At 68.5% G+C, this 16,580-nt stretch overlaps 1 protein-coding gene across 1 annotated transcript; it reads right to left on the bottom strand.

Annotated features, from left to right (window-relative positions):
* Positions 1–3,171: 3,171 nt before the first annotated feature.
* On the bottom strand, positions 3,172–13,584 carry Asmt (acetylserotonin O-methyltransferase). The gene is made up of 8 exons (XM_077108427.1): positions 13,516–13,584; positions 10,614–10,788; positions 9,050–9,179; positions 8,643–8,711; positions 8,115–8,233; positions 4,852–4,992; positions 3,827–3,949; positions 3,172–3,392 (listed from the first exon to the last, which is right to left on the bottom strand). The coding sequence occupies exons 1-8, from the start codon at positions 13,582–13,584 to the stop codon at positions 3,172–3,174; spliced, it is 1,047 nt and encodes a 348-aa protein (XP_076964542.1).
* Between the last annotated feature and the right edge of the window lie 2,996 nt (positions 13,585–16,580).

Raw genomic sequence — 16,580 nt, 5'->3', positions numbered from 1 at the left:
CCCGTTTCCTGCGGGTTAAAGGTGCACAGCAGCCTGCGGGGGAGGCCCTGGAACGGCTGCAGGACAATCTGCTGTCCAGGGAGCTGGACCCCGCCCGGGATCGGGTCTGGACAGCCTTGCTGCCTCTGGCCGGCCAGCACGAGCTCCCATGGCATGTGTCCCGAGGCCCTGCCTGTCCAGGCGCTGTCTGGGGCTCGGCCTGACCCTTCCTCTCTCAGGGCTGGCAGATGCCCAGGAGGCACCGGGCGGCTCCCCGTGGGGACGCACCGCCCGGCTCGGTGGCCAGAGGGGACGACATAAGGTGCCCACAGGGGCTGAGCAAGGCAGGCGACAGGTGGCTGCAGCCCGTGGGACAGAGACCTGGGAGAGAGGAGTGGGGGGCTTCAAGGGGGATGGAGAGTCCAGCCAAGGGCGCAGGGGCCCGAGAAACGGTCCTAGAGGGACGGAGCAGCGTGGACGTCACCGTCTAAGTCACCGGCCTGCAGAACTGTGGGCAAGGTCGTTCTCCAACCCAGAGCGTTGTCACCCACCCCAAACCCAAAGGACATCCCGAGCCCCTCCCTGTCCCCCGCCTGGTCCCTGGCGGCCAGCAACGCCCTGCGGACCTCCTGAGCTGGACGCTGTGTCCTGCAGTCCCGGCCTTGCCCACGGATTCCCAGCCTCCGCCCTCTCCGCTTCCTAAAAATGCAACTTCTCGGCGACTCTTTGCTCAGCAACCGGCTATTTCAGGGACGACTCGTGCCCAAACCGTGTTGGCCGACAGGTCCCCGAAGTGGGCAGAGGACGGGGTCCCGTGGGGCCGGTGCTCGAGGACCCCGCAGGCAGCATTCGCAGCCCTTGGGAGATGGACCGTGGGAGACCTCGGCCTCTCCTAGGGGCTTTGGAGAGCCCCCAGGTCAGTGCTGAGCAGCGTCCCCCCTCTGGGCGCCCTGCAGGGCCGGCCACCCACACCTAGAGGCATGAGAAGCAGCTCTGACCCCAGAGGCAATGCCCACCCACATGGGGGCAGCAGGGGCCACGGACCCACCGCCCTCCCCAGGACCACCTTCCTCCTGGGCTGCCTGCAATGTCTGAGCGCCACTGTACACGCGGAAACTCCAGGTTCTGGACGTTGCTGACCAGGGTCTGTGGATTCTGGAAAAGCTGCGAATTAGAAGGCCCGGCATTTCTGACGTGGGACTCTGTGGACTAAGTGCAGGAAGCTGGCCTCCAGGGGAGGCTGGTGACTCTCCTGCGTCCCTCCTCGGGGACTCTGTGCCCCGCAAGGATCGGCAGGGCGTGCTGCGTTTATGTCTCCAAGACAAACCGTCATTGGCCACCTGTCGACCAGCTCGGGAGGCCGAGGCAGGAGGACCGCGAGGTCACAGCCAGCCTCAGCCAAAGCGAGGCCCTAAGCAACTCTGTGAGACCCGGTCCCTGAATAAAATGCAAAACAGGGCTGGGGACGGGGCTCAGGGGTCAGTGCCCCTGAGGTCAATCCCCAGTACCCCAAATAAATAAATAAACAATTATCAACTTGTCCCTCTGACCAGCAGTAGTGACAGAGGACAGACGGGGGCAGATGGTGGACACGAGGTCCAGGGGACAGTTCTGTCAACGGCCCCCGGTGCTGACCCCACAGCTTCCTTCCCAGAAGCCCTGGACCTGCAGCCCTGCCTGGCCTCCGGGCAGAGCCTCCCCCACTGTCCTCACAGACCCCCTGTGACCTGCAGGGGACATGCAGGCGGGAAGTCCTGTCCCTGAGAGGAGCCAGGTGACCCTGAAGGGGGGACTTGTGGGACCCTGACGCAGACCAGGTCCCGGGACCCAGGGGGACGAGGCTCCTTCCTCCAACCCTAAAATCTGCAGGAACAGGTTCCACTGAGAACCAGGCAGCAGGGGCCAGGGGACCCAGAGTGGCCATGGCCGTGGGGACTGGAGAGTCGGAGGTCACCCTGCTGTCCCTCAAAGTCAGGAGGGGACCTGGGCGGGGCTCTCTGGGGACTTCCCTGGGACCCCAATAAAACCGGGGGGCAGGAGGTGCATGGTGTCCCTGTCCTCTCTGAGAGGACCCCTCTGTCCCTGGAGAGTGTCCCCTGCCCCTTTCCTTCAACACGCTCCTGCCTGTCACCCTGAGTGGCAGCTCTGACGTCCAACAGGCTTGCAGCAATCGTGCTGGGGGGTGTCCACTCTGGGGCAGCTGTGAGCACGTGTGTCCCCCGATGGCCGCAGGTCAAGGAGCAACCCCAGGCACCAGGTCCCCGTGTCCCCCGCCCAGGGCCGCTGACCAAGACCCCCACACCCTGGGGACGAGGAAGAGGGGGGCCACCGAGCTCCCAGACGCCGGGCCTGAGGTGGCCCTGTCCCCGGAGTGTCCCTAAGGAACCCGCGGCCGCAGCTTCGCCATTGGGAGGGAAGCGACGAAGGGACCTGGAAATGGTGTCGCGAGACCCAGTGCGGAAGGCGGCCAGGGGACACACAGGACGCTCCTCTGTCCCCGGCCCCCAGCCCCGCCCCCGCCGGCGTGATGGACAGCCTTGGCCCGAGCCTGTCCCTCGGCCGCCGAGGGCGCCACCTGCCGGCAGATGCCGAGACGGCTCCGCCCGGTCCCGGGATGTCGCCATGGCGACCGGTCCCCAAGGCTGTCCTGAGCACCCGGGGAGAAGGCAGAGAGGCTCCTCCCCAGGCCCGGCCGACCCTGCTGCCCAGTCCACCCCCCGGCCCCTCTGGGAGCTGCGACCCAGAATCTCGCTCTCCCTTTTTAAAGAAGGTCCCTGTGACACTGGGTCCCCCCCCGGGAGACGGTGACACGGTCCTCGGAGCTCTGGGATTAGGACGCCTCTGTGCGGTCACAGTGACCCACAGGTTTCCCAGAGTGACCGCAGTGGACCTTCCCGGCTGGGTGGTTCCCTGTGCTGTGCGCCTTAGGAGACCGAGCACCCTCTCTGGGCCCCACCTGCAGGGCGGCCCCTGGCTGTCCCCACGGGGGACCTCGGAAGACAGGGGACCTGCCCACGGTCACGGCAGAGCTGGGCTCTGCCCGCCCTGTCCCTCAGCCCGGGGATGTCGCCCTGTGTAAGGAAGAGACGCAGCCATGACGGTGGCCGTCCACCCCCCCCCCCCCGTCACACGAGCAGAGACCAGGGAGGGACACGTGTCTCTTTATTGTCCTCGGGCCCCAGGGTGGCCGGCTCAGGGCAGCGCCTTGGTGGCCAAGATGGCATCGTGGACGCCGCCCGTCCTGCGCAGCGCGAAGCCCCCGAAGCCGGCGTCCGCCAGCAGCGCGTGGAACTGGGCGGCCGTCCTCTCGCGGCCCTCGGCCTGCAGCAGCATGTTGAGCGAGCCCAGCAGCGTGGCCAGCGGGCCCCGGCCGTCCGCGTCCAGCACGCGCTCCACCACCAGGACGCCGCCACCTGGGGGGCAAGCCACTGTCCCCGGGCCCCGCAAAGTGCCCAGGGCCCGGGGCCACCAGGACGGGTGACCTCAGGGGACAGCTGGGCACTGTCCCCAGGATACACAGGGCTGTGTCCAGGATCCAAGGGCCACCAGAATGGGTCACCTTAGGGGACAGCTCGGCACTGTCCCCAGGACACACAGAGGCCATGCCCATGTCCCCAAGGGTCACCAGGATGGTGGCCTCAGAGGAGAGCTGGGCAGTGTCCCCGTCACATGGAGGAGTCCCCTGACACGTGACGGACTCTGGCCCATGAGGGGTCCCTGATCAGGTGGCCCTAGTGTCCCATGGCCCTGGAGGCCAGTCTTGCTGTGGCCACTGCTCTGGGAGGACAGCCTGCGGGACGTCCCCCACCCCGTCCCAGGAGGCCCCGCGCCCCGCCCTGTCCCCTACCGGGCCTGCAGGCGTGGTGGACCCTGGCCAGCAGCCGGGAGCACGTCTCGTCTGACCAGTCGTGCAGGACCCTGGCCAGGATGTAGAGGTCGGCCTCGGGGAGAGGGTCTTCAAAGAAGTCCCCTGCAACACACAGGAGGGTCCCGTCCAGCCGGCTTCGCAGTGACCAGCAGGTCCAGTCCTGCAGAGGCGGACCCTGGGCAGCCCGGGTGACCGTTCCCCCGTGCAATGGGCCACGCGGGGTTTGCGGATCCCACAGCCCGGGCCGGGGACACAGGCGATGGCCACAGAGCCCCCGACGCGGCCCCAGCGGCTGCCACTGAGAAGCTGGCCTGAGCCTGCTGCCCGTCAGGGCCTCTCCGAACTGACCAAGGGACGCCCAGGGACAGCTCGCAGGCCACTACGGCGTCCAGCACTCGACTCTCAAGATCTTAGTATTTTCCTGACAAATCAACAGGCGCCATCGTGGAGCGGCCACCTGCGTCCAGTCCTGACCCTGGGCTGTCCGCGCCCTGCACGCGACCCAGAGCCCGGGCCTTGGCCAGCTTCCCGGAGGCCGAGCCGAGGACATTGGGGTCTGTGTGGTCCCTTCCTGGGACCCGGGGCCACCCTGGACATTAACGGCGTCCCCCGGGCACAGATGATTGACAGCCCCCAGGCCTGGTGGACACCCTCCGTGCAGAGTGGACGCTGCCTGCCACTGTTGCCCCCAGTGACCATCTCCTTGGGAAGAGCCCACAGGCTGGACGCCCGATGGCCGCAGGCTGGAGGAGTGGACGTGAGCTGTCCATAAGACTCGGGTTTTCCTCTGTGTCCTCGGCTGACCCTTAGGACGCGGCAGGAGAGCGTGACCCTCGGGGACGGCGGTCGGCTCCCTAGGTCCCGGGCGCAGAGGAGGTGGGACGGTCACCGAAACGGGGGGCTCGGGGACTCCCGATGACACGGGATGAGGGGACCTGGAGGGTCCGTGCGCCACGTCACGTGGGCCCCCGGGCGTCCCCAGGACTGTGTCCCGCGACACCTACCTTCACGGAAGCCAACCTGCCCTTGCGTCTGCAGCGGGAGGTGGGCCCTCGCGGTCTGGACCACCTCGGGGACCTCCAACACGGTGACCTGGCTCCCGGGGTACAGAGAGGCGCACTCCTGGGCCAGAGCCCCGGCCCCACCTGGAAGTGAGCACAGCGTCCAGGGCCCCCGTGTGGCCACCCCAGGTCCAGGCTGGACACGGTGCTCCCCACCACGAGCCCCGGGTGCAGGCGGCCCTCTTGGCTGGGACCCCAGGCCTCGACCTTCGGCACAGCCTGTGACTTCACTGTGTCCCCTGGGCCAGGCAGGGACGGGCGGCGGCCGCTGTGCTCTGACACCGGTGGCCACCGGGGACAGTGTCACCGTGTAGCAGCTACTGTCCGTGACCCGCGGACACACAGACAGTGATGGGCCCCGGGGAGCTGAGGACCATGGAGCGTGCCCAGCGTCGCGCACTGAGCCACAGGCACAGCCGCTTGGGGACCCTTTCTTGGCCCAGAGCCAGGTGTCCCAGCGGTGGCTCTGATGCCCGCGGACGACGGTGAGGACGGGATGCTCGGGCCTCGGTTCCCGTGTCTCTCGGGGACCTTCCTCAGCTTGTGGAACAGGCCCTGCGTGTGGCCCTTGGATCCGGGCTGCACGGGGCCATCTGTCACTGTGACAGGGTGCCTGAGGCAGGGCGCGTGTAAAGAACAGGAAGGAAAGGTTTGGTTTCGTTTTAATGCTGAGCCAGGGCCTCGCTGAGTGGTGAGCTTTGAGCCCGCAATCCTCCTGCCCCGGCCTCCTGACCTCAGGGAGGACAGGCTCGGGCCCTGGCCAGGGGAGGGGTGGCTCTCCAGCCCCCGGTTCTGGTGGTCAGCGGCTACAGCTGGTGGCGCTCTTCCTGGTGGTGTCCAGCGAGGGACGTGGCAAGGGCGTGTTCTGGCCTCTGTCCTCCTCATAGAGCCTCCAGGATGCCACCCAGGGGCCTCACCCTGATGGCCGTGCCCAGCCCCAACCCCCCGCCAAGACCCGCCACAGCGTGGGCCTGGGCTCCGTCTGGGTCACGGCTCACGGGAGGACTTGGCTGGGACCTCGGGACACCTGCCCCACAGGGAGGGTCCCCTCAAGGGCACCTCTAGCCCCTTGGAGGGGACAAGAGTGACATGGTGGACGCAGCATCCAGGCTCGGGCTGAGGGACACCTCGTCTGTCCCCGGGAGGCCCGTGGACCAGCGGCACCCCGAAGTTTGAGGACAGCAATTCTCAGGACCCTGTGGGTGGCCCCAGGGTGGCCCACGGCCCGAGTCTCCAAGGGCCATCGGGAACCACGGCTCCACCCGGGCCACCCTCCATTAGCAGGGCCAGAGGGCCCCGGTGAAAACCAAGATGGCGCTCGGGGTGTGGAGGCCAAGACGGTGCACGGGGTGTGGAGGCCAAGACGGTGCACGGGGTGTGGAGGCCAAGACGGTGCATGGGATGTAAAAACCAAGATGGCGCTCGGGGTGTGGAGGCCAAGACGGTGCATGGGATGTAAAAACCAAGATGGCGCTCGGGGTGTGGAGGCCAAGATGGTGCATGGGATGTAAAAACCAAGATGGCGCTCGGGGTGTGGAGGCCAAGACGGTGCACGGGGTGTGGAGGCCAAGACGGTGCACGGGATGTAAAAACCAAGATGGCGCTCGGGGTGTGGAGGCCAATCTGGCGCTCGGGGTGTGGAGGCCAAGATGGTGCATGGGATATAAAAACCAAGATGGCACTCGGGGTGTGGAGGCCAAGATGGTGCATGGGATGTAAAAACCAAGATGGCGCTCGGGGTGTGGAGGCCAAGATGGTGCATGGGATGTAAAAACCAAGATGGCGCTCGGGGTGTGGAGGCCAATCTGGCGCACGGGGTGTGGAGGCCAGCATGGTGCACAGCTATGGAGGCTGGGATGGGCAGCCGGCGGCCAGCGGGTTTGCGGTGCGGGTTCCCCAGATGAGGGACCTAGTCTGCTGCCCCACTGTCCCCGCAGGCCATGGTCAGAGGCTGGGTCCCAGCCGGCAGCTGTCGGGAGGTGGCGGCACCTATTGGGGACCTGAGGTCACTGGAGCAGTGTGCTGCAGGGTCACCGGGACCCCAGGCTCGTCCTCTTCTCTTTCTCCTCTGGACATGCGCCCACCGTCATGTGCGGCCGCCCCAAGGCCCCACCTCCAAGACGGCGCCCAGCGTTGACCTTTCTCTTGACCCGTCTGATGTCTCAGGCCTTCGTGGCAGTGACCAGAGCTGAGTGTCACAGGGCCACACGGGGAGGCACCGGGGGGGCCACAGGCCACACGGGAGGCACTGGGGCGGCCACCGTCCACCGCTGACCCCGGTGGGCGGGCGGGGACTGGCTAGCTGGGAGAGTCTGAGTGACAGTCAGGTGGAGGACGTCCCTAGTTGTTAGTCCGTGACGCTGGGCGGTGGAGGCAGTGGACGCTGGCTTGGAGGGGGACGACCTATACGAGGAGGCTGGGTGTGTGGCCAGGAGGGACCGGCCTTCACAGGAGGGTCAGGTCACCAGTGTTACACTGCAGCCATCGGGGTCCCCTGAAGCTCACGGGAGACCATGCAAGACGGTCCAGAGGTGGAATGAGTGGGTTGGAGAGGTGTAGACCAATACTGGATTAATCCACTTGGATGGACTCACTGGGTGTAGACTAATAGTGGATTAATCCACTTGGATGGACTCACTGGGTGTAGACCAGTACTGGATTAATCCACTTGGATGGACTCACTGGGTGGTGACCAGTACTGGATTAATCCACTTGGATGGACTCACTGGGTGGTGACTGCAGCAGGTGGGTGTGGCTGGAGGAGGGGGTCCCTGGGCTGTGCCTTTGGGGTCTCTGTCCTGTCCCTGGTGACAGAGCTCTCTCTGCTCCCTGGTGCCCTGTCCTGAGCTGCTCTCCTCCTCCAGGCCCTGCCGCCATCTTGTTCTGCTCCCCTTGGGCCAGAGCCATGGCGTCGTCCACCAGGGACTGGGCCTCGGACACCGTGAGCCCCCGAGAGACTCTTCCTCCTCTGATTGTTCTTGTTGGGTCCTTGGGTCACAGTGACACCCAAGCTACTGAAGGAGCTTCGCTTCCTACTTGTAGGAACTGACCAGTCCTGAGGTTGGCAGCCCCTCGGGTCACTGGGACCCCAGGCTCTTCCTCTTCCGCTGCAAGACCCCAGGCATCAGAGCGTCCCCTGAAATCCGTGGTGAACACTCTCCCCGGACACAGCAGGAAGGACAGCGCCCACGTCCGAGGACACTCACCCCCGAGGTCGCAGACGGTACGGAACGGGGACAGGTCGAAGGCGGTCAGCACGCGCCGCCCGTCCACGCTCCAGATCTCCTGCAGGCCTCGCGTGAACTGCAGCCGCTCGGCCGGGGACCTGGGTGCGGGACGGCGCTGGTCAGGCTCAGACAGAGGGTCCACACCTACACCTCGCAGGGTGACGGGGCACCAGGACCCCAGGACTGGACGCGGGCAGCCCTAGTGCGGCTCCGGGAACCTGGAGGGGCCTTGACGCCCGCTACGGTCCCTGTTGGAAGAGGGGTCCCCAGGGTCCCTCAGGGGAGGTGAGGGCAGCGCCTACCCGCCCCCCCAGGGTCCAGGGGGAGGATGGACCCTCTAGAACCAGATCTGTGCCCTCGGGGACGGGGACGGGGACAGGGACGGGGACGGGGCGGTGACAGGGCGTGCTGTCCATGACACCTCGGGTGGCCCTGTGCGCCGTCCCTCCAGGTGCAGGGGACCTAAGGAAGGACGTCTGTGGGCTGGGGCTCTGACCGTCCTCTCACCTGTAGATGGCCGCGAACAGGTCCCCCGCGGGGACGCCGAAGGCCCTCAGGTACTGGTTGCTGCCCTGTCTGAGGAGCAGGAAGGTGTGGTCACCCCTCGGACATTGGGAGCATCCGCGACAGCACCCAGAGGTGCCCTGTCCCCTCACCCTGTGTCCCAGGTGCAGCACACACTGTCCTGTGGGAGGCCCCGCCGGTCCCCCTGCAGAGCTGACCACTGCTTCTCCGGTGCAGCTCTCCCGGCATCTGGGCACAGGCTCAGCGCCCCCCTGCAGGGCCAGCTGGTCCACCACACCCGGGCCCAGCGTGGACAGCTCCCCTGCTGGCCACCAGCACCTGCCCCTCTTGGAGGGTCATGGCCCCAGCCCCGGCCCCCCCTGAGCCCCGGGGACGCTGAGGCCCCCCACCTCACGGCGTCGGCCAGGTGAGCCCAGCAGCGGTAGGTGGTGCTGCCCAGGTACCGGAGCATGGTGCGCTGGCCCGTGGGGCTGCGGCTGGTCAGGTAGGCGCGGGCCAGCTCCGAGTTCGCGTACCGGGCTGGGCAGGCGGGGAGGGCGGGAACCCGTCAGTGGACGTCACGGCGGCGTGGCGTCCCCAGCGCTGGGCACGCGACCTCCACACGACGCCCCGGGGCAGCCCTGCGGGTGGGGCGGCCGGGAGGAGCGGGCGGGGATGGGCAGCGGGCAGCGGGCAGCCCTGCGGGGGCCCCTCTCTCCTGGTGCGATCGGCCAGGGCGCAGTGCGGGCAGGGTCCCCGCGGGGAGGGCGCAGTGGGTGAGGGTCCCCGTGGGTGAGGGCGCAGGGGGCGCAGGGTCCCCGTGAGTGAGGGCACAGGGCGCGCAGGGTCCCCTCCAGGAGGGCGCAGTGGGCACAGGGTCCCCGTGGGGAGGGCGCAGTGGGTGAGGGCACAGGGGGCGCAGGGTCCCCGCGGGGAGGGCGCAGGGGGTGCGGGGTCCCCGTGGGGAGGGCGCAGAGGGTGCAGGGTCCCCGTGGGGAGGGCGCAGTGGGCACAGGGTCTCCCTGGGTGAGGGCGCAGTGGGTGAGGGTCCCCCTGGGTGAGGGCGCAGTGGGCGCAGGGTCCCCGTGGGGAGGGCGCAGTGGGCGCAGGGTCCCCGTGGGGAGGGCGCAGTGGGCACAGGGTCTCCCTGGGTGAGGGCGCAGGGGGCGCAGGGTCCCCTCCAGGAGGGCGCAGTGGGCGCAGGGTCCCCGTGGGGAGGGCGCAGTGGGCGCAGGGTCCCCTCCCGGAGGGCGCAGTGGGCGCAGGGACCCATCGCCGCCTGCTCTGCGCCTTTCCCAGAACGTAGGTCCGAGGGCCAAGTCCTGACTCCAAGAAGGGGCGGCCGCCCTGTCCCCCGGGGTTCTCTCAGGGCCGCCCCAGTGACCCTTGGAACTGGGCACGGGCTCTCCCTAAGTCCAGGGGTTGGTACGGCCGGGGGTGGCCCAACCCTGCGCAGTACGGGGACACGTGCTGGATGCCGCAGGTCAGAGCCACAGACCTCGGGGTCAGCGCCCAGAGGACCACAGGGACCTGGTTCTGCACTCGCAGTGCCCCTCAGCGGAGGGACTCGGGCCTGCCCCTTCCCGGTTCCCGTCACTGTGACCAAGAACCTTAGAAAACCAACTGAAAAATCACGAAACTCTTCTTTGGCTCTTGGTCACTTGTGGTGACCATCGGGTCTGTGGCCAGGCAGCGCATCATGGCAGGAGCGCGTGGTGGGCCACAGGGGCTCTGCTCTAGGTGGCCAGGAATCGGGCAGAGAGAGACCGAGGAAGAGCCTGGGGTCCCAGCGGTCCCCTGGAGGCCACGCCCCCGTGACCTCACCTCCCGCTAGGCTCCACCTCTTAAAGGCGCACCGCCTCCCAAGGGCCAAGCCCTTCAGCACCCCTGGTGGGCGGGGAGCAGCTGTCCACGGTGACCCGCTGGCCAACGTGGCCGCTGGCGCTCTCGCCCTCCCCCACGACGGCAGCTCACCCGTCCCCCCGCGGGTGTCCACGTCCAGCAGCCGCAGGGGCACACAGGCTGCCAGCAGGAGCTCTGTCCCCCGGGGGCTGGCGCCCAGGCCTTCGGAGATGGCCGCCAGGTCCAGGGGCCCCGGGGCCTCGGCCAGCAGGTCGAAGAGGCCCAGCTCGCAGGCGGCGAAGAGCACCTGCGGAAAGGCCAGGGCGTCCTGGTGACCGGCCGGGGTCACCCACAGCGCTGGGTCCCGCGGCCCCGGTTCTGATTCCCTGGGTGACGGGACTGTTGCCAGTGGACTCCGGGCTGGACGGAGGTGGCACGGGTCGGTCACCAGAAGGTCACCCAGAAGGTCACCCGCTGACGTCATCCTGAGGGCAGGAGCCGGCCCCGGAGGCCCCCGGAATCGGGATGAGATGTCCAGGAGCGGACGCAGGGGGGTGGCCGGGGCTGGGCAGGCGGTGGACACGGCCCGGGTGCCTTGCGGAGGAGGGAGAAGTCCGACTCGTCTGTTATTGTTCTTTATTTCTGTGACTCGGCGGGACGCACTGTGACACCATGACAGACTCCCGGATCCAAGCGGGACGCGGGTGTGGCTCGAGTGGCTCGGGAGGCCGAGGCAGGAGGAGGGCCAGTTGGAGGCCAGCCTCAGGAAGCCAGAGCCTGATCTAAGGAATACAGAGGGCTGCGGGCGGCCTCAGTGGAGGGCGTCCCTGGGTTCCAGCCCAGGACCCCAGCCAAGGTGGCCGCTTGTCAGATTTCACGTAGAATTCTCACATGACGGAGCATGAGACTCCAGAAGAATGAGAAGAGGGTCCAGGGCTGTCTGCGTAGGAGGGTGGCCGCCTGGGTCCCGGAGCCCAGAGGAGGAGCAGCCCAAGGGGCCACCAAGGGATGGAAACAAAATGTGGCCATCTGCACGGTGGAATAGTGCTCGGCCATGAAAAAGGAAGGGAGCCCCGGTTCAGGCTACGACATTTCGACCTTGGAAACAGGTCAAAGGAAAAGTGGGACAGTCCCCAAGACGAGGAGGGTACAGTCGGTCTCTGTGGAGCATCGGACAGGCGGGTCCCCAGGACACAGGTGCCTGTCCGTAGGGTGTCGAGAGGCGCTGCGCCACATGGACCCACCGCGCCCCACGACTCGGGTCAGCCCTCTCCCCCTCCTGCGCTGGCCGACCCTCTGCCCGAGACGCTGAGGCCATGTCCTCCTTCCCTCCTTCTGGGGGTGGGCAGGGAGCCCAGGGTGCCTGACCACGTCCCCAAGTCTCTCTGGTCTTACTTGGAGGCAGGGCCTTGCTGAGTTGCTGAGGCTGGCCTCCACCTTGCGGTCCTCGTGCCTCAGCCTCCAGGGCCGTGGGTCACGGCGTGCACCCCTGCGCCCAGCAGAGGGCAGCATGGCGACACCATTGTCCATCTGTCCACTGTGTTTGAAGGACGATGGCAATAATGGACCCAGAGCCCTGACAGCTTCCCCAGTGACCACACGAGCCGGTGTCCAGCTGGTTCTGTGGAGGTCGCGGGATCCTCCCTGTGGTCAGGGGGTTGGGTCGGCGGAGCTGGGGCGGTCAGCTGCACCGGCCACCTGCTCTGTTGAGGGTGCGCCAGGTGCGCGGGGTGACGCGGCCCGACTCCTCTGTCAGGTGGAGCCCGCGCTGCTCGCCGTGGGCGCTGAGACGGCGGGCGGAGGCGGGTTGACCCTGTTCTGCCAACTGGGCCCCCTCCTGGCCGCAAGGCGGGCTGGCCTTGTCCTCCGGGGCCTCACTGACTGCCCTGGACGGGGGGCTGTTCTGCTGGACGGGCCGGGACTCTGTCCCCGGGACCCACTGCGTCCCCCTGAGCTGCCCGCCCCCTCGTTGGGTCCTGCTGGGCGGTGACTTCTCTGGGGGCTGCGGTGGCCACGGCTCTGTCTGGGGGCCGCCCACGTCACCCTGGGCACGAGCTGCTGCCGTCCTGCGGAGGGGCTGCCGCGGTGACGTCCTCCCTCCTCCCTCCTGGGGACGTCCTACCGCCCTGCGGTGGCCCTGCGCACTCTGGGGGGGGACGCGCTCTTCACTGGGCTCCTCTCGGGGCCTGGGTGTCCTGGGGAGGGGCTGCCCGAGGAGCGTGGCCCTGCTGTCCCCTAACGTCACCCGGTGTCCCCTCTGGTGAGGACACTCTTCTCCTGGGACTCGGGACCCACCTTGGAGCAGGGAGCAGCCCTGGCCGGGTCCTCCCTAGGAGGGCGAGGGCCAGGGGCAGGGAGGGCACTGCGCCTGTGGGCAGAGCGCCCCGCTCTCAGTGACCGCTGCAGAGCCCTAGGGTCCGACCGGGCAGGGGCCAGGACTGCCCTGACCATGGGTGGAGGACAAGCTCCGCCTGAGCTGTCCCCGAGCTGTCCCTGAGCTGTCCCTGAGCTGTCCCCGAGCTGTCCCTGAGCTGACCCCGAGACCACCGCCCTTCCACCTGCGGCGGCAGACCCCCAGCCCCAGCAGATGACCAGGACCTCCCCTGACCAGAGCCGGCCGCCGCTCGAGAGGAGCTGCCCATGCCTTGGACAGGGTGGCCCCAACAGCACAGAGAGCCGGGGGGCATTCGTTCATTTTGGGGGTCACTGGGGACGGACCTCGGGGACCCCTGGCCCCCGTCCCCAGCCCTGTGTCGCATTTTGTTTAGGGACAGGGCCTCCCCGAGCTGCTCACGGCCTCGCTGGGGCTGAGGCTGGTCGCCATCCTCCTGCCTTGGCCTCCTGCCTCAGCCTCCCGAGCGCTGGGAGCACAGGCGAGCGCCAGGTGCCGGGCGGACCTCAGCTTCAAGACCATCCTCCTGCAACTCCATGGGGGGTCCCCCCGGGGTCCCTGGGCGGCGACCGGCTCTTCCTAGGGCCATGCGGGAGGCCCAGCGGGTCCCACCCGCCACCCTGGCGCCTCGCGGGCTCCTACCTGGGAGACCATGAAGCCGTGTGCGTGCTCCTGCAGGAGGCGGAAGGCGGGGTCCAGCGCGGAGCCCATGGTCCCCGTCTGAGTCGCTGGCTGCTGCTCCAGGGCCCCGTGCGCCAGCTGGGGGACCCTCGGCAGGCGCCTGAGCGCAGGACAGAGTCCCCAGGAACCAGGGCCTTATCTAGGGATCAGGGCGGTGGGGCCGGCCATCTGCTCTCTGCCCGGTGTGCACACGGCCCTGCGGTCGCCAGGGGAACAGCAGGACGCGACCTCGGCCGTCAGCAGACAGGACACCGGAAACCAAGATGCTCCCCGGCCGTCACCGGGGTCACTGGGGTCCCAGGCCCTGGCCTCCTTCCAAAGGGAAGGGCAGGCTCCGGGTGTCCCGGGGGATCCAGGGGCGGAGGACGGCGAGTTGGAGGCCAGCCTCAGCAACTCAGCGAGGCCACTTGGCGAGACCCAGCCTCAACCCAAGTGAAGAGAAGGGAGGACTTTGTCAGCTCCCCCAGACAGACACAGCTGCCCAGGACGCGCGGCGGGACACAGCTGCCCAGGACGCGCGGCGGGACACCGCGGGGGAGAGCCTGAGGGAGCCTGGCGCCACTCGGGGCGGAGCGGTGACCGTGGCCGTCCTCTAAGGGGGCAGCGTGGGCACGGAGGTCTGAGGCTGGGGACCTGAGGGGTCCTGCAGCCCTCCCCCAAGGACACGAGGGGATGCCTGTCTCTGGAAACCCTGGCGCCAGGTGACACCGGCTGTCTCCCAGGCTGCCGTCCATCCTGCGGCCTTGAAGGCCACTCTCAAGGGACAGACGCGGGACCTGTCTCCCTGCTGCCCGGAGCCCGTGGCTGAGGGACGGCTGCGTTTCTAATGCCGGACGGAGCAGGACGCGGGAGGGGCTGGGGTGGCTGTCGCCCATCCGCAGGACGCGAAGGCACCGTGAGGCGTGGACAGAAACGTCCCCACTGTCCCTCATGATGGTCGGCGCAGCGGGCCTGGCCAGGCCTCCCAGAGGGAGGAGGAGCCCAGGGGACCGGGCGCCGGAGGACGTCTGCAGCTGGCGCTGGTCCCGGGTCCCCAGGACACGCCTGGGAGCGCGTGCCTTGTCTCAAGACGTCCGCGTCCTGCACCCCGGTCCCCAGCCGTCCTGAAGGACACTCTGCCACCCAGCAGGGACCCAGCGGGCGCCTCTTCCCCGGGGCGCTCCACCCGGGTATGGCCGAGCGCGAACCCGCGGCGGAGACCAGGGAAGGCGCCGTGTCCCAGTCACTGAGCCTGTGCTCCTGGGACCAGACGCCCCGGCCAGGCTGGGAGTGTGAGCACGTCATCTGGTCAGTGCCTGACCTCCCTGGCCACACCTGTCCTTCAGCCATTCACTCCCTCCTGACGCTGGGACACGGGGTCCTCGGCCTGTTGCACCCGGCTCCCGGGGCCCTGCCCGCTGCCCCCTGGCCCCGTGTCCTGTGCTCACTCCCGACACCCAGGGAAGCAGGGGACCGTCCTCCCCGGGCCTCCCCGGGACACACGACTCATCAGGCCAACACTCAGCAGCAGGCTGGGGGCCTGGCCAGGGCAGGGGGCTTAGGGAGGACCCGGGGGACGGGAGACGCCGTCTGCGAGCCCTGGTTTCACTGGGTAAGAGCTCGCGGTGAACAGGGCACGGCCAGCCCTCGTGGCCTGAGACCCTTCAGCCAGGGCCACCGTGGTGCCAGCTGCTGCTGTGACCTCCTGGGGCAGGCGGCCATCTGTCAGGGCCGGTCTCCGGTGAATCCAGTCTCAAACCGGTCTCCTCTCTGCTCTGCCCGCCCAGGCTCGGCTCGGGTGGGCGTGGCCGGTGGGCGTGGCCAGCAGCAGGGTGCCGCCCCCTGGGGGGGGCTCTCAGGGTTGCGCGCACCAAGTGGCCAGGGGCCTGGAACCAGCGGCTCCCGGGAAGCCAAATGCCCCCTGCCCCCGGGTCCACCAGGCTGGGCTGACCCTGCCGTCACAGCCCCCGAGGCTGCCGGTCCTCCCCGCCGTCCCAGCACGGCTCCCAGGACATGGGGACGGACCACCGGAGCTCGGAGCTCCAGAGGCGTGTGTCCAGGAGGCCTTCCTGCCTGGCCTCCCGGAGTAGACGGTGACCGAGGCCACGGGAGCACAGGAGGGTCCACCACCGGGCACCACACCTGGGACTGCCGAGCCTCGCGGGCCAGAGCCCCACTGACCCAGCCAGGCTCCTGGCCTCAGCGCCTCGAGGGACCCGCCTCCCAGCAGCTGCCCTGGAGACGCGGGAGGACAGTGGAGAGGGAGGACCGCGGGGACGGGGAGGACCGCGGGGACACGGAGGACCGCGGGGACACGGAGGACCGCGGGGACACAGGGGACCGCGGGGACGCGGAGAGCCGCAGCACAGCACACAGGGCGACAGCTGAGCTCGTGGAAAAGGTTTATTTCACCGTAAAAAGGCAAACCGCAGTGAGCACGTCCTCCCAAGGGGCGGCCAGCTACCCAGTGTCCGAGCCGCACCGTCTGAGGACACGGCGGAACACGCACCGTCGGGGGACGCTGTGGCCGGGACTGTCGGGCACATTCCAGGTAAAAATAATTTAGCAAAACGGCTTCTTAGAAAAACCACCGCGGACCCCTCCTAGAACCAAAGCCTGCGGCCAGCTCGGGCTGCACCGCCCGGGGACAAAACGTGGGGGTCTGAAGTCAGGGGCATCGGGTGGCCTGGCCACGCCCGCCCCGGGCCAGGGACCCTGGCCGTCACCTCGGTGGCTGGCCATCCCCGGCTGCCGTTCCGGGTGGGTCAGTGAGGACAGGAAGAAACCCAGCCCCAGGGCGTCCGTCCCTGCTGGCTGCCTGCGGGAGGGGCGGCCCTGCCGGGGTCTGGGGGTCCCGGCAGCCGCAGGACAGGCGGGGCGCCTCTGCCGGTTCCGAGGCGGGCGACATTAAAGCTATGGGGTCAGCAGTTTCAGAGGAGAACTAAAGCTCGTGGCGCGGGCCGACGTGGCCAGCTGGGCCGTGGAGACTGGAGAGGGACCCGGCGCCGTCCTCCGGCGGGTGGCCAGCTGGCGGCCGCGGGTGGCCG

This window comes from Callospermophilus lateralis, unplaced genomic scaffold (assembly GCF_048772815.1).
Source record: "Callospermophilus lateralis isolate mCalLat2 unplaced genomic scaffold, mCalLat2.hap1 Scaffold_6843, whole genome shotgun sequence".
NCBI classification, from domain to species: Eukaryota; Metazoa; Chordata; class Mammalia; order Rodentia; family Sciuridae; genus Callospermophilus; species Callospermophilus lateralis.
The sequence above is the reverse complement of the archived record's forward strand: the minus strand, read 5'-3'. Positions and strand labels throughout refer to the sequence as shown.